The sequence below is a fragment of the Perca fluviatilis genome, chromosome 24 (assembly GCF_010015445.1).
Source record: "Perca fluviatilis chromosome 24, GENO_Pfluv_1.0, whole genome shotgun sequence".
Classification (NCBI taxonomy): domain Eukaryota; kingdom Metazoa; phylum Chordata; class Actinopteri; order Perciformes; family Percidae; genus Perca; species Perca fluviatilis.
In genome coordinates this window covers 5,355,979-5,378,959 of record NC_053135.1, presented here as the reverse complement: position 1 = coordinate 5,378,959, position 22,981 = coordinate 5,355,979, and the positions used below count along the sequence as shown (strand labels likewise).

General features: G+C 39.7%; 1 protein-coding gene across 2 annotated transcripts; it reads left to right on the top strand.

The window, feature by feature from the left end:
• Positions 1-206: 206 nt before the first annotated feature.
• ptger2a (prostaglandin E receptor 2a (subtype EP2)) lies at positions 207-15,983 on the top strand. Of its 2 annotated transcripts, none has more exons than XM_039793434.1 (3): positions 207-1,035; positions 1,992-2,920; positions 12,534-15,983. In XM_039793434.1, the coding sequence occupies exons 2-3, from the start codon at positions 2,087-2,089 to the stop codon at positions 12,849-12,851; spliced, it is 1,152 nt and encodes a 383-aa protein (XP_039649368.1). In that variant the 5' UTR covers positions 207-1,035; positions 1,992-2,086; the 3' UTR covers positions 12,852-15,983. The 2 variants fall into 2 exon arrangements, with proteins under 2 accessions (XP_039649368.1, XP_039649367.1); XM_039793433.1 differs by having other exon boundaries at positions 208-1,039.
• The last annotated feature ends 6,998 nt before the right edge of the window (positions 15,984-22,981 follow it).

Sequence of the window (22,981 nt, the reverse complement as noted above, 5' to 3'; positions counted from 1 at the left end):
TCCGTGCACAATTACAAACTGTATGTGTATCCCTTTTTAAAATGGACCAGTAGTTTTACTCTAACATATGCTATACTTAAATTGGGAATTATTAAAACATGTATTCAATGGCATATCTTATTAATATCTCATTTCCTATATAGGACTACAGGCTGCATCAGTAACAGGTCTAGACATAGGCTACTCTTTTTAGCTGAAAGCCGAGGTGAGTGCTATTATCGAGTAGTTTTTGAATGTCAGGCTTGTATCTTTCCAGCTCCCGCCTGTAAGCAAGGGATGGGTGTACCCGTTTCGTGTGACGTCACCGCATCGTTCCCTGTACCCCGGACCCATCCATCCCTACCTCACAGTGCCGCGCGCCTCGCCCGAACCACACCTCAGCTTTTAACCAGAGCGGCTTTAGAAGTGAAACAGACGATACGTGCGGATCTATTTCTCTTCTGCGCGACTCCAGCTGGACTGTAAAACACGGACATAAAGTCCACACCACGGGGACCAAGTTAGGAAATAGGGGAGAACTTCATTATTTGGACGCGCCATTCACCGCTGTTGAAACCACGCGGATGTGACAGACTGCCGGAGCGCTGTTTTCTCATTCGGAGCAAACGGCAAAAAAACAAACAAAACAACAACCTTAAAGCAAAACTCCATTTAGAAAATTTGCAAGTGTGAAATGTCCTTTAATTCTGACTGAAAAAAAAACGCTCAAAATCCAACTTTGACTACTAGTTAGGTGGTGGTTCGTCTCACTCAGCCAGCGCGCTCTGTGTGCCGTACACACCTGAGAACAAAGTCTTTCATATTCTGTTCAGAATATCTTCTGATTTTACCCTATTATCCAGCTAACACCGCAACTGACGCACAAATCTGCGTTCATCTTCTACAAAACACAAACAGCCGTCCACGGACCCAACACCTGGACACATCTGTCAGAGCGCTCCTCTGCGTTTTGAGGAAGACGCCGATTCAGTGACATCTGGAGCCCTGAACTTCAGCCATTACCAGAGTGGAGACGCCGTGCGCTGAACAGAGCAAGTAGGTGAGTCATTGATCTGCTCGTTACACACCCAGTGAAACATGCAGGTGGAACGGATGTGTGCCGTTATTATGTATGCTTATATTTACTAGTTACAGAACACTCACATTCCCACGAGGGGGATTTTTTTCTAAGAAAGGCAACATCTGCATAGATAGATAACATCTCTTAATGATTCAGCACAACTGCGAACTTGAGCAGAAAATGTGTGAAAACTCAGAAATTTAGTCTGTCTGCTGATATAAGTTAACTGGTGAGACAGAAGAGGAACAGCGATTGAGTTTCACAACTCCAAAACTCCTACTGTAGCAGAGTTCATGCCCTGGAAGGTTCCGAATATGCTGAATGTTGCTTTTTAATGAGGAAGAAGATGTTCTCCCTTTTCTGTATATGTTTGGGATCTGTTGGGTTAGACAAAGACTTGCAAACATGGAATTAGAGTGGTGCGTATAGTCGCTGTTGTTGACATTGAATCAAAACAGAGTCTGAAAGGAAGGGACACTAGAAAACATCCTTGACAAAATGATGCAGGATCTCCTCGGACCACTGTGTGCCAAGTAAACAAATGTTGCCAGTATGTGCAATTTTGAAAAATGCTTGAACAGTGGACTCATATGCAGCCTTCTCTAAAGTTCAGTCACGAAAAAGGTTTCTTGGCAGCCAAGATCTTGGGTTTGATGAACAGAGAGACGAGCTGTAGCGGATCCACTGGCTGTGGCAGATTTTTGGTTAACTTTGGTTTTTAAATTGGCTTTAAATTTGGTTCTATGAAGCATTAAGAATGTCTTAGCAAATCCGAAAATGATTTTCGCATCATCAAACAAATGTCACTAGTTGTTTTTTACTAAGTTTCTCTTCTAAAATGTTGTTAATCTGATATGTACAATTAATAGATTATCAAAATAGTTGCAGATTCATATTCTGTTATATTCTTTCTTCCTTTCTGTTTAACCAGGATGGCTGCAGACAACTTTTTAAGGACAGATTTCTGACTTTTTTTTTTTGGAAGCAGAGACATTTTTTCTAATGAAATCCAGCCAGTCTTGAGCAATGATGAAAGCAGATAATAACACATGTCACCACGATACCCACATCAAACCCAGCGAGAGCCCGAGCCCGGTGATCAGTGCCATCATGTTTGCCGCAGGCATCTTTGGCAACGTGGCTGCCCTGGTGATACTGGAAATCCGGAGACGTAGAGACACTAGGACCGGAGAAACAAGGCGACGGTCGCTGTTTCACGTCCTCATCAAATCGCTGGTGGTCACGGACCTGACTGGGACCTGCCTGACCAGTCCGCTGGTGCAGCTGTCATATTCACGCAACACTACCTTGGTAGGGCTGTCGCCCAACTCTCACAGCGTGTGTTCATACTTTGGCGTCAGCATAACCTTCTTCAGCCTGGCCACCATGTCGCTTCTCTTCTCTATGGCACTAGAGAGGTGCTTTGCCATTGGGTACCCCTACCTGTACAGCCGGTATGTCACCAACAAATGTGCCTATATCACCATCCCGGTGGTGTTTGTGTTATGCATGTTATTCTGTCTCCTCCCTTTTGCGGGATTTGGTAAATATGTACAATACTGCCCTGGCACGTGGTGCTTCATTGCCATGAACCCTCAGCAATCGGAGGACCAGGTCTACGCCAACCTGTTCGCCACTCTGATGCTAGTGCTGGTGCTGGCCATAGTGGTGTGCAACGGGTTTGTGGTGTACCAGCTGTTCAGGATGTACCAACGGCGGAGGAGGAACGGCGGCTCGAGGATGGCGACCAAGAGATCCAACAGTGAGCGCAGGGCGATGTCCATGGCTGAGGAGGTGGAGCATCTCATCCTGCTGGTCATCATGACCATCATCTTCATCATCTGCACAATGCCTCTGGTGGTAAGATGGCCGCAGATAACTCACACGCATGCCTTCACCCAGTCTGTAAAAATACACACTTAAGTTTTTAGGTTAATATGACCAGGTTGACCACTGACTGCTTCATTCATTTCATTACCTTTGTTAGGGCAAAACCACTCGATAAGGACTAACTGAATTCAACAGTAGTTAACTGACTTAGTAGGGGTTAATGAGCTCACTGGGCCAGTTAGTCAATAATAAAAGTCAAAGCAGAAATTGATTATTAAGTTTCATGATGATGTGTCCTGTGGGACTGGGGTTTTACCTAACAGTGATGCACAGGGGTCACCACTTTTTTTCATCTGCTGTTCGGCCCAAACCCCACCGCCAGCAAAACAACATAGCTGGAACATACATATATTACATTCATGTATTTCTTGGCTTTCATAGAAAGCCACATAAATAGGGTTTGTTTAATACAGTCTTGTTTAAAAATCAAACTCTTGCACAGAAAATTGTTTGTGTATGTACAGCATGAGGAATCATGAAATTGGGCCGTTTTCTTGCACTGAATAGGGTGGGTGGATAACTTTTACTTGGAGTGATTAAAGCATATTAAAAACAAAATATTTACATAAATATGTATATGTTATAAATATGTTTTTACGTGGAATCAGAAACATATGCGGACCTAAATTGACAGAAGAGCTTCCTTTAAGGATATATCCATTTACAGAGAGTTACAGCTAGCCACTGAAAATGAACTAAATTGTAATAGAACATATTTCGTATTTGTGTAACTATGCGCACACTTGTGGCATTTTGTCAACATGCAGCTATTCATAAATAATACAATAGACTATGGGCTGTTCTGATGCCAAGTTGTAGACAGGAAACACCTTTCTAGTGCCATTCACACGTGTCTGACTCAGCTGCTGATTTTGATGCCAGTTATAAACACTAGATGTTTAAATATAGACATGTCAATGTAGTGTAAAATAACTCAGACCTTCATTTTTTAAAATCTTTTTGTACTGTACAGATCAAAATCCATATTCAGATTATTTGAATTTTTTTCAGTTTATTGAGTTTAAAGGATATTTAAATCACCATTTTATAATTACTACTTACATGAATAGAGAAGGTGCCAGAGAAACTAGACAGGAAAAGCGGATAAATGTTCTGTATTTATTTCAATAAAACAGAATATGCTTATTCAGATGGAGAGTCAGATCCCAAGAATCATTTTAGTAAATTAAGTTAGGGCAGTTGTCTTAGCATCATTAGCAAGGAAGATAATACAAACAGCAGACTTCACATACAGTACGCAGAATTATAAATGTCCTTTGAAGTAGCCAGGATTTGATTAGTTAGACAGAGACCGTAATGAGAAGGGTCGGTCTCAGAAACTGTAGTTATACATTTGGTATACATGTAGCAACAACAACAAAACTATCATCTGTGACTGATGAGTAATTGGGAGATTGACCTAAAAATCATTTCCTGTGCCTGTTTCTTGCACAAATGGACTGCAATAACAACCCCACCGCAGCAGAATAGCCAAGGCAACATTGTGTCCAGTACATTCAGTACTTTATACAGATGTATAAAGTGACAGCCAGGACCAGCAACCTGAGCCAATCAAATAATATAATATAGATATATTTATATAAAAACAGGACTCTGATAAGCTAATGACAGTGCTGGCACAAAGCTTTGGTGTTTTAAATTTCAGTGAACTTTGACATATTTCTAGTTGATTTGGCCAGTAAAAAACTGTTTTGATAGTTTAGCCAGAAATTTGATTTTAGAGACTGAGACGGCTGGATAGCTGGATGGTGGGTTGAAGTACACATTCAACCCACCAATGACTCATCCTCCACTGATTAACCATGTTGTCTCAGTAAGACTCCAGGGTAATGTGTGTGAAACTTCCTCAGTTTTGAAAGCGTCACTTTGGATTTCACACATTCAATCAATAACTTTCCCAGCAGGATATGATGCTGGCCACTTTACAGCAGTAATGAGAGTGCCATCTTGTGCGCTGCTGCATCCCAGCTGTGGCTTGAAATGCAGTCATTTCTGCAATGATGGCCAAATTAACACCTCATTTAATGGCATCTACAACATCACAAACACAGACCAAACTATTTAATGAGCAAATTGGAGCTTTGAAAAGCCTGCCTCAACTCAGTCAATGCAGTCAGTTAAATCACATATATTAAGTATATTTTGACCTTTAAACATGTGTGCAAGTCTAATTACTTTAGCCCTACTAAAGGTAAAGTTAAATCCATCAAACGTTTTAAGTAGGCATGGTCAGTGTCACAGATTCCTCTATGCGATAGTGGAAATGGATTGTATTGAAATAGGTCCACAAATTAGCACCTAAAAGCTACTACCTGCATTATGATGCCACAAAGCCCTCAAAGTCTATCAAAGTCTAAAAAACTTATTTCCTCTACCTCATATTGTGGTGAAGAAAATCTATTTCCCAGAACAGGGTTTCCGCTGTATACATTCAACAGGTATGTCCCTCTTTTTTTAAAGATGGAGGCCGTCATTCGAGCGACTCGCTTGTGTGTATCTGAATGATTCTGATTGGCAGATTCTACGCTTACGAGAATACATGAATGAGCACATATATTTGTGAAAGAACAAAGTTTTTTCAACTCAAAGAATCAACTCAAAAAATTATACAATGGAGCTTCCATTTAAAAGTGATGGTTTCTTACACTGTGTCCCAAGTGCAGGCAGGTAAAGGACACTGGTATCAGCTTACTACAGTGGCTTTCTTCACTGCCTCATCAGGAGGCTGATTCAAATAGCTGACTCGTGTTCGGTGAGGTAGAAGCGAGGAAGAAGAGAAGAAGATGAGATAAACTGAGGATAATTGGAATTTCAATAAGACTTTAAAATGTCATAGATCAATATCAGATGTTGCTTTTTTTCCCTTGGCTTTTGTTTCTTTATTTTTGTTAAATCATTTTTGATTTAAACTTTGTCAGCATTGAAAAGCATCTAATTGAGTGTTACATTTGGCAGACACCCCCAATTCCTTTTCTCTGTCTTTCCACCCACAGACTAAAAGTCAGTACATCAATCTTTTTATTCATTAGGTTGTGTATGGGCATATATGTAAATGTCTGTCTTACTTTCTCTTTATTAGATATCCAGCGACAGTAACCAGACCTTTTACCACTGCAGGCAGAAGTCATCACAACATTAATGTCAGCCCTATATGATAAATTATTCTTATGGGAATACTATGTCATACATACTGGTGAATCACTTCCTTGTGACTGTCACATTGATCTCTCCTCATATTTCCACAGAATGGCCACATTCATTTATTGGCAGACATTTCCATTTGTTGCCCTGCAGGAAGATGTAGAAAACCTTAACCATATTTCATTCAAAGCGCACACTAAGTGATTATGCCGAGGGCGATGTGGTCTCTTATTTTAAAAGAACATCCGCCCTCATGTAGAATTTTGTTTCCACATTCCTTTCTTTATGATCTAGATGAAGACAAAAATATACTCTCTACCGATAGCAGCCATTTTATATTTTTAGTGATTAGCGGATGATCTGATGATGATGAGACATCGGTGGCCTCTTCAGAGACCCTAACAAAAGAGATGTCTGTAAATTGTGGTGTTGGCGAAGACAAACTTGCAAACTAGTGCGCAGAGAAAAAGTGTTCTCACAACTTGCTGCAGACTTGCTGCTAGGCTTCAAATGGCAACAGAAACTCACAGAATTAACCAACATCTGCTAACTAGCTACAGCTGATAAAATCTGCCAGTGACAGTAAGTGAAGTAAACTCCATACCTACAGCGGTAGAATGGAAAGCTTGACAGGCCTAGCAACAGTAACCAGAATATTGCTCTGTATTAAGATTTTAAAGGTGTTTGATATTTGCTTTGTGGTCACACACACACACACTTGTCAAGCATACAAAGCAATACTACATAAGTGCATAATTTATTAAGAGCCTTATATAAACACTCATGGGTGTTGAGCCAGCAATGTGACACCCCCTCCCCAAATAACACACACACACTTTTCAGCTGTGTCTTCTGGGGCTGATGATGCGCCTCCGGTTATCTGTGATTGCATTAAAAATTTAAAAACACACACACACACACACACACACACACACACACACACACACACACACACACACACACACACACACACACACACACACACACACACACACACACACACACACACACACACACACACACACACACACACACACACACACCTTTCTGGTACAGAAAAAGAGACATTGATGGAGAAGTGGATGGAGTAAGATAGACTAAAAAGATCAAATTGAATACGGTAATGGAATTTGAATGGTGCAGTTGTTATATTCATATACACTAATTTTGAGGGCATTTTTGCCTTTATATGACGAATAACTAAGGTCCAAGACACTACATCATGTTATGGATTTTTGGCAATGGAGCAAACAGGATGTTCCATTCAGTAAACTCACAATAAATTGTTTAAGTTAAACCTTCTAACTAGAGCTGGGTGATATTTTTGACCAAATAAATCCATATTAATATTGTGGCAATATTGTAGGGTTGACAATTGGGGCTTTTACAAAATATTTACACACGAGATTTTTGATAAATAATCATCAGAAATGTGGATATAATGACTAAGTGGGTAAAGGCAAATCATACAACAGCTAGAACAGTCTGGTAAGTTCAGAAAATGTCATCACTTCACTGTAATTTAAAACCAGGAAAAGACTTGTCATATCACGATATTACAATATCCAAAATGTAGGACGATATCTAGTCTCATATCACTATCGATATATTGCCCAGCCCTACTCCTAACTTAAGGCTGATTTATGGTTGTGTGGAAGCTTCACACGGAGCTTTCGCCGTAGCCTACGTAAGTGGCCTGAAGTTTATACTTGTGCGCTGGTGTGTGCGTCGAACTTTTTAAGAGAATAGCAGGGCCGGCGTGTGTGTGTGTGTGTGTGTGCGTGTGTGTGTGTGTGGTATAGCGAGGGAGAGTGACGGTGAATCGCTTCAGAGAGAGTACTCTAGAGAGGCCTACTGAGAGAAACTAAGTGTCTCCCCTGTGCTTTCTGACCACGGTCGGAAAGCTGTAGCAGGAAAAGTTATTTATAGTTGTTTATTGAAAAGGAGAACCCGGAAAGGAGTAGGGGGAAATGCAACGCTACCAAGCCACGGCCAAGTGGCGTGCGTTGCCGTAACATGTAATGTTATTTATTAGTTTTTATTTTTTTAAGAGGTGCACGTCAGGCTACAGTTTAGGGTCCGGCGTAGGGTCGGCATCTCCACGTACCTACGTATGTAGCCACGGCGTAGATTTAATGCAGAAGCATAAATTAGCCTTTAGAATCAAAGGCATGTGGGCACAGACAAGCATGCATCTGAAATATTAACACATTCCATCAAACTCACATTGTGGAAAACAATGACATACAGCAATAACCAGATATTAAGAGAGATTATAATCTCTGACTCATGTATTTGCTGAGCACACAGATTAAAATGTTCTTAAAAATGAAACTCAAACGGAGGACAGGGTTTTGTTTTTTGGAGCATCAACCCCTTACAGACACTTCACATGAACACTTTTATATCACTTCCTGTTGGCGCTGGGAGAGGAGAAGAAAAGGGTCTCGCAGTGAAAGTTGGATTTTATGGCTGAGCCTGTCTAAACAAAAAAATCCTGCCTCCACACGCACACACGATCCTTCGCCTAATCTGTTTTTGTCTCACACACATGGCAAGGCCTCCCACTAATCACAGTAATGATCCATGTGGTTTTTGTTTTAAAAAGGACACTGGGAATATAATGGAGCTGCTCTACACTAAAGAAAAACAGCACGCCTCAGTTGTTTGATTTGTAGTTTTAAACTGTATGCATACAGTTTAAAATTAGGCGTGCTGTTTTGCAGATTTTGTTGTTAGAGTGAGATAACTTTTCCTGAATGAGTTATTCAACAATTACCATTTTCCTGGAGCTTTCTTACCCATCTAACTAACAGCTGCTGATGTGCCCTTAAGCGAGACTCTTCAGTGCCATTTGCAGCTGTGTAGTTGGCTAGAAAGGTAGCATAGCAACAATTCAGTCACTGGGTTGTATGACTGCACAACAGGAAGAAATTAAATTGGCAATGTTGGTGCAACCCTTGCCATCTCAGGAAATTGGGTGCTTTTAAGGGAGTCAACCTGAGTCAGTTAATAAGAAAAATAAAGAGTATGAGGAGAGATGGAGATGAGAAATTCAAGAGAAAAAGGGTTTGTGGAAGGCAGACATGAAACTATAGAAAGTGAAAAGAAAATGCAGCAAAGGAATAAGAGAACAGATTACAACCCGTTTCAAGCTCACTTCCCCCTTCACATTTAACTGGATATTGTTCCTCTCTGATCCCCAGAGAGACCAGCAGCTGGGATTTCTAACCTGTGAACTAGTCATAGCTTCCATGGATTGTTATTATTATTATTATTATTATTATTAATGTGCTGGTTCCCAACCTTGTGGACACCAGCCCAAGGAGTTTACTGCTTTTCATTTCAGCTAATTGCTGCAGTAGCTGATTTCACTGCCATATTTTAACCAGACACAAAATAATCAATGAAATCACTTTTTCTCATTCTGCTCTACAAAGGCAAAACCCAGTGACCATATTTGGTCAAAACATTTTAAAACTGGTTTGACTTTCTGACATATATTGTACCATATAGATTAGAATAATAATAGGCCATAGAAATGCATATATTTTTTAAAATAAAAACAGTGGTTATACTATGCAGTGATTACAAAACTGAGCTTAAAAAACAAATTCCTGTTCCTGCACTGCACTTTGGATAAAAGGGAATATCAAGTTAAAGCTAGCACATAAGACAGACTTAGTGGAGAGCAGCCTCTCTGGTGCAGTATCAGTACTGGAAATCAAACAGACTGCAGATTGCGTTATTATTGAGAGTAAAGTAGTCTAACATTTTCTCATGCAAAAGTCATACAGGTGCAGAAAAAAAGGCAGCATTGCAAATGCAAAGCAGTAATATGACTATTTGTTGCGAATCAAATAATTTCAATGTATTAACCATGAATTATGGTTACATCTAGTAGGCTTTTTTATAATACTGTTCTAGTGTCAGTAAAAATTGTTTTTATAGAGTGCCCATGAGTTCTTTCACCTGGCAGTAAATTAGACGTATTTACTTGGAAGCTAAAATTTGTTTTACATGTTAAAAGTAAAAAGTGCTCAAGATTTCATGAGATTTCATTAGTGCATGGATATACTGTGCACATAGTAGTAGTAAGACAGCAATAATGCATACAATCCCAATTTCACAACAAAGCTTTCATTATCTGTGTATCATAGAGTGTAAACAAACTCATATCAGCATGGGAATTTCAGTTTCCTCAACATTCAACATCTGCCGCCCAGCCTCTCCTAAAAAACACAAAATACACACATGTTCTCATTCCTTAATGATTCATATGCTGCCTGTGAAAGGAATTCAAATACCCTCTCTTAATTATTACTCCGTTCTCTGCAGAGCATGTAAGCGGAGTGTGAGCGAGTGGGGAGTGCGAGCGGCAGGATTTTAGATGGAGCACAGAGCGGATTTTTTAAATGTTGGAGCATAATCTTATCTCCTGCTCTATCGCCCGCCCTTCTCTCCATGCCGCCAGTGCATGGAGCGATATTGAGCGGAGCATCCATACGGCTTTCAACAAGGGAGCAGAGAGAAAGAGCAGCTCTGTGGGCGAGGAGTGGAGATTCTCACTGCTCTGCTGACATGCTCTGGTGTTTTGCAAACATCCTGTGTTCTGGGATGAATGATTAATGCCAGGATCAGACTACACCATTTTTTTTGTCTTTCACAACAGTCACTGTGTCAGACATAATTCCATAAATACTTGCTGTATCTTGGACTCAAGAGTGGCAACACTCCCAAGTATGACACCGACCAGCCCCCAGACCGATCCTCGCGTGCTGTCGTCAAGATCGGAAATCTTTTAAACTGACCGTTCACCAACTGCATAGCCTATTTCTCGCATAAAATGTTTTCAGAAACACATTTTTGTGAACTATTTTTTAAAAGATTGTTTTCCAAACAAGCCGCAATTATGGTCCATTTTGAAATCGGGGAGCCCCACGTGTAGCGCTCGTCTAATCAGGTGCAGCCATCGCGGTTGTTGGAGGGTGTAGCCTGTTTTCTTTGCTTTTTAGTGGTCAGTAAAGACAAAACTGATAACTGCTGCAATGCTGAGAAGCGGGGCGATCCCTGCCTTAAAAAAGCAAACTACCATGCACATATGTGCACCACATTAAATTAATATTTAAACATGCTAGACTTTGTGGTCGTGAAGCGTCCCCGACGTTAGAACGCTGATCTTTAACTATATCACACTACAAGAAGTAAAGACATATGTTCATCGGTCCCGACCCTCATAATCGGGCAGGACTCTGAACGTTTGTGGTGACGTGTCTGTCGGGTCAAAATCGGGCTGAATTTGTGTAGTCTGATCCTGGCATGAGAGGATAGATCTGGGAGTATGCTTTTTGTTGTACATGCAAACGGGACTTTATTATCTTTACTTTTTATTATGCAACAGTTAGTTTGAGCAAACATTAAGACTAAAACCCAAAGTACACACTGACACTCACTCAAAACCTCTGTAACTGGTCTTTCTGGTTTGGAGATGCTGGTAACTGGCATGTACGAGTTCCCTTAGTGACAAAAAACATCTTTGCCATACCAGCCAGTCTTTGAGCACTATTTCTTTAGCATAAACGTACAGGGCCGCAAGGAAATATAATTCAACAAAAAAGCTGAATCATGATTATATAGGATCCCCCTAACTTACCGCTAAGCAGTAATTACCTTGAATGTGGTAAATCACCAGCATTTTGGCAGCACTTACAACTCAACATACCATCACTGTATATACATAATATGTAAATAGGAATCAAAAACCTTAAAGCATAAAAATATGCTTTGGCTAGCATTTACTCATGAGTAAGACGCATTACACCATCTGTGTAAACAGATGAATTAATTAGAAGAGGATTGTATATGTTCAGTCATACTTGGTGGGATAAATTAGAGCGGGACCATGGCTGGGAGGCACGTGAACCCAAAACTGACTAATAGTGGACCCAGTGTCTATCTTTATCTTCCAGTGTGTATACTCATTTAGAGTCGACAACAGATTATTATCTTTCTGAACTGGCAGTAAGAGAAACAAAGAAAAGATCACTGGTTTCTGATATGCTCCACTTTCTCTTTCATGTATTTGAACAACAGCATGTGCTCAACATTGGTGTTACATTTGTCAAAACAAAACTAAAAAGTTGAACAATCTAAACATGCATGATGAGTATCAGTTTGGCATTTAAACGGATAAGTGGTTTCAATTTCTATTGTTCACCTCCCACATCATCATAAACTCGCCCCGTATTCATCAGTTACTGTAGAGAGGGTTTAGAATGGGATTTAAACCAGGATGTTAACTAGGATGTGGCTGTCTGTGTGCCTGTCACAGATGGTGTTAGCAGTGGAGTTATACAATGGCAGCTAATTTAACAAACATTTTCCATTCTCTTAATCTTCCCTCTCTCTATCCATCTCGCAGATCCGGGTGTACATCAACTCCATAATGGATTCCAACTCCATAAGGGATTCCAACTCCATAAGGGATCCCAAGGAGTCTCGCAATCTGGACCTGATTGCCTTGCGCTTCATCTCCATTAACTCCATCATCGACCCCTGGGTCTTCATCCTCCTCTCCCCCAGCGTGCTGCACTTTTGCTGGGCTTCGGTTTGCCGGGACAGCCTGGAAACCTCCAGGGGTTCCATTTTTAAATTATCGATTGCCAAAGGGAATTCTCCGGCTAACCTTGAACTGTCTCGCCCACCCTTGGAGCATTTTCACTCTGTGGAAACTCTATGACCATAACAGTAGCTTATTATTTCATATTTATTGTTCACTGAATTGGATAGCGTGCCCTCCTTAGTGATCATGTGAAGCGGAGAGGTTTCGTGGACCACGACATCCCTCTCCTGTGGGTAGGGTTTATCGATTTACAGTATATGAATGTATTTCCATTAGATCATGGCCCTGTCTGTCTAACTGACAAACATTTTAACCAGTTCTTTCAGCTGGTGGGCGCCTCTTTTCATTTACTGGGCGTTTCCATTCACTCCTAGCATTTCAGCTAAGTGTATGCATGTGGAATGCACCTTCTCTACAGCGTCAGGGCTCGACATTAACACTTTAAGGGGAAGTAAAGTCTGTGTTCGGGCAAGTGGAATGCCTCATGCAGCTGTCCGATCGGACAAGTGAAAAATAAATGTAATCTTGTGAGTGAGAGCTGCAGCTTAGCAAGCTAATCCAGTAGCACAAAAAGGCCAAAAATTAAAACCTTTTATTGAACAACTGTCACAAATTTATACAGTTTTATTACAAATAGTTTTGTTTTTTTTTGTTTAAAAAGGGAAAATGGGTGTAAGAATATTTCCTTTTACGTTTTCTAAGTTTATATCAGCAGTCGCTGATGGAAAAATTGACTAGATACAGCAACGTCACAAGTTGATACTTCATTTAAATTTAGTTTTATTAGCCATAAAGTGGTTAAAAATACAGCCTCTCATTTGCCACATACTGTCAGTGTTCTTATATCGTTCTGGATAAAGGCTTTCTTAATACCCATGTTAATCATCTCAATGATTCTCGTGATAAAAGCAAAAGGTCAAAAACACTGCACACAATAGGTGAAAAAGCCAGAGGCCCAGAAGCCCCTGTTCCGTTCAGTAATTGAAGGAATCCATTAGAATTGCCCAATCTATTTAATTACTACAGGTTAATAGTATGTTTTGTACGTTAATAGATTATAATGTTGATTTTATTAAAATTTTCCATTTCAGACAAGGAAGTAAAACATCTCGAGCAGGTGGCTGAAAAAGCTTGATGTCAAGCCTTGAGCTGTGTATTTTAAGTGTGAAAGCTCAACATTTTGCCTCCTTTGCTGCTTATGTTTTATGCCAATTAAATTAATGAAATGAAAAAGGCTGCTGATGGGAGCTGGAGAAAGAAAGACTTAATTCTGTGAGGACCTGGAATAGACAAAATGCAAGTGCTTTTGTCTACATTGTATTAAGACAAAGACGTTTGGTTGAGAAGCTTGTGCATGGAGATGTGACAGAATGCAACCTACTAAAGATATTTAGCTATCAAGAAAGGAGGTAACCAGTGACTTAAGGCCTTGCTGTTGATGCCTTCTCTGATTCAAATGCTGCTTTTCCAAACAGTTGTTACTGGGCCACCAACATTAACATGTGATTGTATTATAGCTGTCAAAAAAAAGAAAGAAATCATGCCTAGAGTCCAGGAAGCTTGGCTAGATATAGACATACAGATATAGAAAATGAGGACTCAAATATATGATATTTGGGGAATGACTCTCTTTTAAACACTTCATCTTTACATTATCTTATCACCTCTGAGCTTCTTAACACCTGACTCTAACCCGTGGTCTGCTTTGGTAACATTTCCCCTCACACTCCTACCAAATTCCTGCTGGAAAGGTCAAAGGGCAAGAAGCCTGGAGAGACCAGATAAGTCAAAACTTCACTCGCAGTGGGTGGGAGCAAGAAACAGAAAAGGTTATGTTCATGATATACATTTAATTCATATGTACATGTACAGTATGTAGCATATACTATTCTATAACATTTTATAAAAAGATTCATATGAGACTACAGTTACCTTTTGACTTGAAAACTTCTGCTTCTTATATAATTAACAGCAGAGAGTAAATATTCTTGCATAATCTGGCTGTAATTGTAACCCTTATGAAAAATGAACGATAGCACACTTCACTTTTATCCATCGACTTTACAACCAAGGTGCCATTTGAACTGCATAGGTTTTATTAGGGAACAATGTTATTTTTGTTCAATGTGTGTCTTTCCAGACGACCACCATTCATATGGGACACAGGACGTCCACTTAAGTTGCTGCTAATAGCCCAGATGAAAAACGTCATGGTTTAAGGCTCTAATCCCATCCATGTTTAAATGCCAACTAAAGCAAAGCCAAAAAACACTGGTTTTATTACATAGTTCATTACATTATAATGACTAACTGACTTGTTGAAATCAGATGACCAGGGAGTTTCCTGGAAAAAGCAGGTCATTTTCTCCACTAACTTTGTACACTGGTAAAAGTTACACATGATGGATTCATACTGGTTTAAATGACACAACACCATGGGGAATTAAAAGTAGTACAGCACCTCTTCCTTTTAAATGATTCAAATTCAAACAGGGCTATATAATAAGCTACTACACTTTTTTGCGGGATTTCCGGTCATAAATCTCTCAAAATAGAAAAACAAGTTTCAAGAAAGCGTTGGTTCCTCATTTGTGTGAAATGTGAGAAAAAGAAAAAAACTACAAGTTCTCAACTATCTGTCATTTTAGAGGATGCCAGAAAATGTGTAATCATCAGGTAAACTTTGGGGCTGTAAGCCTTTTTTGGAAAATGTGTGTGCGTGTGGGTGTAGTGACAATATATTGTTTGGCTTTTGTGTTGTGAGAACAGCTGTTTATTGCCTCCGTTGGTCTGTTGTTGTTTCTGAGCTCAGCATCAAAATGTTCAGTATTTATGACAGTGGCTTACAGCTTCCTGTGGGTGTTGTGTGTGAGTTTTGCTTCTGTGTGTGATTGTGTGTGTGCGCTGGTGCTTTTTTCGGTTGTGTTTATGTGTGTGTATGAATATGTTTGCAAATATTCAAGTTCCCATAAACAACTTGTGTGTCCACAGGCCTACAATAGGTGCAAGCTTGTGTATGTGTTTATGCTAGTGTGTGTGTGTGTGTGTGTGTGTGTGTGTGTGTGTGTGTGTGTGTGTGTGTGTGTGTGTGTGTGTGTGTGTCAGACAGCACTGAAATGTAATGTCAAACCGTATCTATCTGGATGTATTGTACTCTGTAATGATAAAGTACTGTAGATGAAACTGAATGCACTGAGTGTGTATGTGTATGTTTTATGGCTTGTGTAAATAAACATCTCATTCACAACATACTGTATTCTGTCCGACCCGATGCCCACCCACCCACACCCACACCCAGTGGATGGGTTCCAGATGTGGAGAATGCAGGCACATCTTTCAATTAGACGTGCGCGTTTCAGTTTCTGCAGGTCTGCCTTCAGGAATTTTCCCTCCACGTCACTTTGTTTGTGGGTTGTTTTGCATCATTTGAACAAACTGCTGTGCTTTAACCTAAGTAGGCCAATGTACTGAGGGAGAGTACGGGCCACATCAGCCTATGTGGTCCTTTTGACGCAAATTATAGTCCGTATCAGCACACAGGAAATCAAGAACTGTCGAGCTCATCTGTTTTGCCTGCAGCCACAGCTTTAAGATCAAAATGTGTCCATTGTTTTGGTGTTTTTTCTTCATTCCTGACACTTTATTACCATAAGCCAATTCAAATTATTAATGGTAATTAGAAACATCTATTAACAGTTACTGTCAAATTAAAATGCCTAAAAAGGAGATTTTTTTTGACTGCACTCTTTCATTTCTTATGTTTAGCATCAGGGAAGGGATGTAAATGAATATGAATTATTATTATTATATGAACAGACAATGCACTTTGAACAGATTCAAACAGCATGAGATGAATTTGCCACAGACATCACACTGCCTTTTTTATAGTCATAACTCAGCTAAATCAACACACACACACTCTTTGAGCTGTCAGATTCAGAGCAACACACACACACACACACACACACACACACACACACACACACACACACACACACACACACACACACACACACACACACACACACACACACACACACACACACACACACACACACACACACGCTTTGAACTGTCAGATTCAGAGCATTTCTTCAGCGAATCAACAGTGCAGGTGATTGTTGTCTGTACAGTGAGAAAAGGAATTGCTAGTAGCCAAAGCAGCATGACTATCCACAAAACAAAAAGGCTACAGACTAAATACTACAGACTATAGTTCAATATTCAGACATTGAGCGAGGTTCATGTTCATGAGGATGATCACATTACTGAGATATTTGGTGTTTTGCTTTTCACATTCAATCCATTGTTTCCTGTGGGAAAAGAGATGACCACACCAAACACCAGAAATGTATTTCGTTATCAGACTCAATCACTGAGTGGAGATCCGTCACTCGTGCACTTCACCATTTTGTCGTGACTTCTGCAGATTTACCTGTCAAATGATTCTAATCTCATGGAGTGTTTTATCTCTATTCCTTTCTCCTCTCCTCTTGCTACATGTCCTCTACTCTCGTCGCACCATTACTGAGTGAATGTGCAATAATCCAATTTATCAAGAGTTATGATTCAGGATAATGCATTAGCACCATTGTTAAACTGAAGAAATGATAAATATGTAAATAAAGTGGTTTTGTAAAAATCTAAAGCTCTCTCTCCTTTAAAATTGTTATAAGCATGTAAATGTATTTGGGATTAAACTCTGGAAAAGCATCTGGCTTCTAGTTTGACTCAAGTTATTTAATGGAGAGTTCCTGTGTCTTTGCATGCTTTTTAGATGAGTCACAGGTCTGTCCTCTGCTCTAAGCATCAGATCAACACAATTAAGATACACAAAGTAGCCACATGGCTGACAGTAGCTGTTGGAGATGAGTGCATAGGGATCTACTTCATGTACAAGCTGTCGGCTAACCAAACTAGCTGCACACCAAATGAATGCAAATGTTGCCTCAATGTGTTTAATAAACAACTTTATATGGCGATGATATAACAATGTTGTGGTCACAGTTAATTGCACTGCCCCCATGTGGCCAAAAAAAATAAAAAATAAAAAAAATCAATGAATGCAAGATCAAGTACAATTTTGACTTAATTATTTTCACACTGTAGTGCTGATACACTTATATACAGGATTTTAGTAGTTTTTCTCCACAAATGTTGAACATTGAATCCAATTCACATGCACACAAAGTAATCATACATATATTGTATAATGGTCTATTATATTTGTTCTATAGGTTAAAGAACAGCCACTCATAGAAAAAGTTAGACAATAAGAGCATATTAAACAATTCCACAATTCAACAGTCATAAATCTTAGGTATAAAAAACAAATGTTACCTAAAATGTATTCAGTGATACATGAGATACGACTAGGCTCACACTAAACAGCTGTGCTGCCTGGTCAGAGTCCAGATAATAATGTCCTCCATCAATAATCATCACCATCAATGATCAGCATCAACCTACCTACTACGCTCACACCACCTACAATCAAACTGTGGCCATTATGGAATAACAGGATCAAAGTGTTGAGTCAGACTCAAACGTGCACCGTCGAAAGCGCGCGTCATTTGATTACAGTTTGACAAGAATGTTATTTCCCATTATCATTAGGCTACCCATAGCTCACTATATATCCTGCTTACTTTCTGTCAATTAATGTCCCACCAATAAACAATTACGTCCAACTGACCAACCAGACATCAGGAACACGTCAGCTATAACTGGGTTTATTCTACATAATTTATTAGGTGATTCATTAACCCTGTCTGTTTAATTGGATAATGTTGTGTCTTGATTAGGTCAGAGGAAGGAAGGAGCTAATGTGTGGTTGTGTTTGTATGTGAGAGCGTGCACATTTCTTTGCTGATTTCAGATAGTGGCACCATAATATTGGAGGCAGACGGACAAAGGAGTCAAAGGGATGTTTATGATGTAGTATTAGTTTTCAGTGTTGGGGGGGGGGGGCGCTCAAGGTTTGGTTTTGGATCTCACCTAGGGGGTCCCTTTAGAGCAGTGTTTCTCAACGGGGGTGGTACCACCCCCCAGGGGGCGTTCAGAAGATGATATTTTAGGATAAGCAATATCCTTTGGGGCGTTTGTTTGAAAGCTAGTTTATTAAGATTTACAATGACAATACATGTTTACACTTTAAACTACCTGCAAAAACCAGTGGTCTGCAACATTAAAACCTGCCAGTTCACGGCACTGCGACTGGACGAGACGGTGGATCATAACTCTTCTTCTCTTCTGTGCTTCTGTCAGCTTAGTTTGGCGCAGCTCCACGCTGCCTTCATGGAAACGGGACGTCAAAGCATAGTCTTAAATGAGCTCTGTACTACGTGAAGCTACGTTCAGATAAAAAATTTTTAAAAAGCAATCGCCGCAGGGTGGTGCGACATCCTGTTGTGTTCTTTAACCTCCCAATGTTGCACAAGTAGACTTTATATTTCACAGTAACAGTTTTTCGTCAGATCTTGTATAGAACCCAACGTTACCTGAAGGCAGCTTCATTTCACGGAGAAAGAGAGAAAGAAAAGAGACGAGCAAGAGACATTGACTGTGCTTTGTTGTTTGGCAAACATTTAGCTGTTCCCCAAACTCCCGGGCAGTTCAGGGCTTGTGTTTGGTGTTTTAAAACTTTCTTATGGAAGCGATAGAGGCAGTGATGTCACTATTTACTGTACGGGATTCTCACACCTCCACAAAACACAGCGCGATGTGGGGTTGCGTTTCTCCAAACGTATTTTTCTGCTATTTACTCGCAAGACAGGCAATAGCAAACCTAGACTATTCTAAGCATCAACAAATGGCTCTCACTAACTTTCAAAGGTTGTAAACTTATTTCCATTTGGAAGTAAATCCTTCTGCTTTTACCCCTTGATAAGTGCCAGCTTGTTTTGCATTGGAACAATTCGATTATAGATTTAGATTTGAATGAAAAATAGATTTGAATGTTAAATTGCTAGCTGTTTCTGACTGGCTACTGTACAATAATCAAAGTTTGAATGTTACATATCTAGTTATTCTGATTGGCTGCTGTTATTTAAATTGAATGTCAAATGGTTGCTTTTTTTTTTTTTTAAACGCCTGTAAATATAATTTCTATATTCACATGGGTTTTTGACACCTGGGAAACTAATAAATATGTTGATTGTCATTCAATGATATGATTTTTTGAGATAATAGTAACAACAATAATAGGCCTAATATTAGGGCGTAATCATTAATATTTGGGCCAACTAGCCACATCTACAACTTATTTGATGGGGGGGCGTTAGGGACCTGGATTATGGATAGGGGGGCGCTGGCCCAAAAAAGGTTGAGAACCACTGCTTTAGAGTTACTGCAGGGGGGTCTCCATATTATTGTTTGATCATTTTTTTGAAGAAAAAAAAAGTCTTTACTTTTGTTTTTTACAGTTCAAATGTCATTTTTGAACAACATGATGGATAATCAACAAGTCAACCATTACAAAAAGTATCCATATCTGTCTTCTGATCTGCCATCTCTTCAAGGAGAAGTTTGTGTTTTGGGTTAAAGGAAACTTCTTAGTCATATCCAAAGACTTTTACAGTCTGCCCAAAGCTGTTGAGCTTAACAACATTTTTAGTTTTTGTAGATTTGAATCGGTTTCCTTATTAGTCACACTGAAGTCTGTTAACAACTTTTGATATTCCGGTTACATAAAACGGCCCACGCACACACAAGTTGTATAATGACTTTTCCTATTTCATATGCAGACCGTCATCCTCTCTAGTTCTGAGAAGGACAATGTGTTAGACAGATGAAATGCCACAGGTTCCTGTTACAGCGCAAAACTTTACGTCTGCCAGGCCTGAGCTTCTGTCAAAAACAGTATTCTCTGATAGTTCTCATTGTTGTACAAAAAAGAATTACTGAAGTGAACACATCTTAACTTTTTATCCTAATTCTACTACAGTTTTAAACAACTTACTAAAACAATATTAAAAGAGAGTTGCCTGTATCTTCTCTCTGCAGCCATCAGCTGATGCATGATCTAGAGGTAAAAGCAACTTTTGAGCAAGAAGTCACCAGGTCATCATGCAGACAGGAAATTAAAGCTTTGAGGTCCGATCAAAAGGCACATTAGCATCTTGTGGTTGACTATAGTGGTGTTTAATTGTTTTACATAGTTTCATCTGTGCTACTATCAAGCTCTAATCTTCTTTAGTATTTTATATTAATGTTTGGGAACGCAGTTAGAACTGATGCAAGACTGGAGTGGATGTCATATGTCTGCTTTGTGTGTGTTAATGGGAGTGGAGATACAAAAGAAAAATTAAGTCTTATAGTCTTCAAAACACATTTTCTAACAATTAAGACAATGCTATCTCAACTGCAGTTGTGTCAGTCACAATCTAGATAAGCCAACATAACCAATCAGAAAGTCGGGTCTGCAACAAAAAGGGTTAAAAAGTCTTTGTTGCTGTGCTTTTCCAGCCCGACTTTAGATATCCACTTGAAAATCAGCTTCTTCACCCTAATTATATTGAAGGAACATTCTTCTCGTAATAGCCTTTTAAAACTGCTTCATTTGTCCTCATGGCCTTTTCTCACAGAAATCACATCCAGTCACATTGTAAGGATATTTGCAACCACAAAATTGAGAGCTGACTTAAATGCTGCACTCGTTCTCATCAAAATCCAACTAGGGGGCTTCCTAGTTGAGTGTCCCTAGATAGCAGATAAATACCGTAAAAGGATTCTTTTAGCAAACGACATGAAAAAGCTGCTGGTTACTAAGAGTATTATAAAGGCCTATACAACAGTTGATGCCATCTCCTTTGTCTTCAATCAACAGAAGCCTTACACAGGCTCTTAGTATCATGACAATGCTAAGCTTAGCCACAATGATTCAGCCATTCTGCTATAGTAATTTAGCAGCTTTACAGAAACACATTTGCTAAATTAAAAAAGGGACAACACACGATAAGTATTGAACTTTTCAAAAAGATTAACACTTATATCTGTTCTATGTCCAGCTAACTAGCTTACTGGGGGAGTGACCTGGCATTACTTCCAAAGTCATGGAGCACATCATAAACTACACTACTTTATTTTGTGAGGTCACAGTTACGATGGAAAAAAGCCCCATTTAGGACTGACAGTGTGGGAGCCAAGATGCTCCCATTTCAGAGTTTAGGCTACATTATCAGCTCTGTCCATCAATGGGTCAGCTGGCGACTGTAACCATAATAAGCTGATATTACAATTATCTAGCTATTTACTGCTGATAAAATAGGCGATAGCTATAAATGAGGAGCCTGCTTTTGTCTACTTCTGTGTGAAATTAAAGACTCATTGTTTCAAATATTAGCCTAATAAGTTATTGTAAACTGCATATGTGCCGTGCTAGAATGGAAAGCTTGACAGGTGTAGCAACAGTAACTAAGGGGATGGGGCTTAGCAGACAGCCAATCATTGTATTGTTCCTCCAGCTGTGAAGATAACCGGCTTGAGTGCAGGATGTTACTCAAGTGTAAAAATTATCGCCAAAATATTTTGTGGAAAGGATGTTCAACATCTGTTTTGTGTCTCTGTCTCCTAGCTTCTGAATGGCTATCGAGGGATTTAGGAAGGATAAAAAAAAATAAAAAATAAGAGCAAAACTGACCAAATTAATGTAGCCTATGTTTTTCTCCTTACTTAGTCAGCATCCTTATTTTCAAACTTGCTAACATATTTATGGGGTCGAAGCACACATGCACATTTAGAATAGTAAATACAGCAGATGTACATGCATGTACAACACACATGTATGCATAAATACACTAGTTAATTTGACAGAGTAGGCAGTTAGCGTGTCACAATCCCACAAAAAACTCATTTTAGGGGTATTGGTATTGTGATTTTTTTAAACAATACCCAGCCCTACATATATTAGGGCTGCACAATTTATCGTTTTTCATCGCAATATAAACGGGCGCAATAAACACATTGCGAAACATGGACTCCTAACTCCTAAATGTCCACAATTAAATCTCTCTCTCCCTCTCCTTCTCCTTCCCCCCCACCCCCTCCCCCCTCTCCCTCTCGCTCTCTCCCCCTCCCTAATTGGCTACAAAACCTGTTTGCCTACTTTGTCTGTTGAACTTTACCTGTTAAGTTTGTGTAACAATGTGCCTGGTTGAGCATGCGCCCCATGTACTAAAGGCACAGTCCTTGACGCAGCAGCCGCGTGTTCAATTCTGACCTGCGGCCCTTTGCTGCATGTCATTCCC

Bases quoted from the DNA above. Each gene is read 5' to 3' on its own strand.
- ptger2a (XM_039793434.1), top strand. From the start codon at position 2,087: ATGATGAAAGCAGATAATAACACATGTCACCACGATACCCACATCAAA. The intron at 2,921-12,533 runs GTAAGATGGCCG...TCCATCTCGCAG, and splicing joins TCTGCACAATGCCTCTGGTG to ATCCGGGTGTACATCAACTC.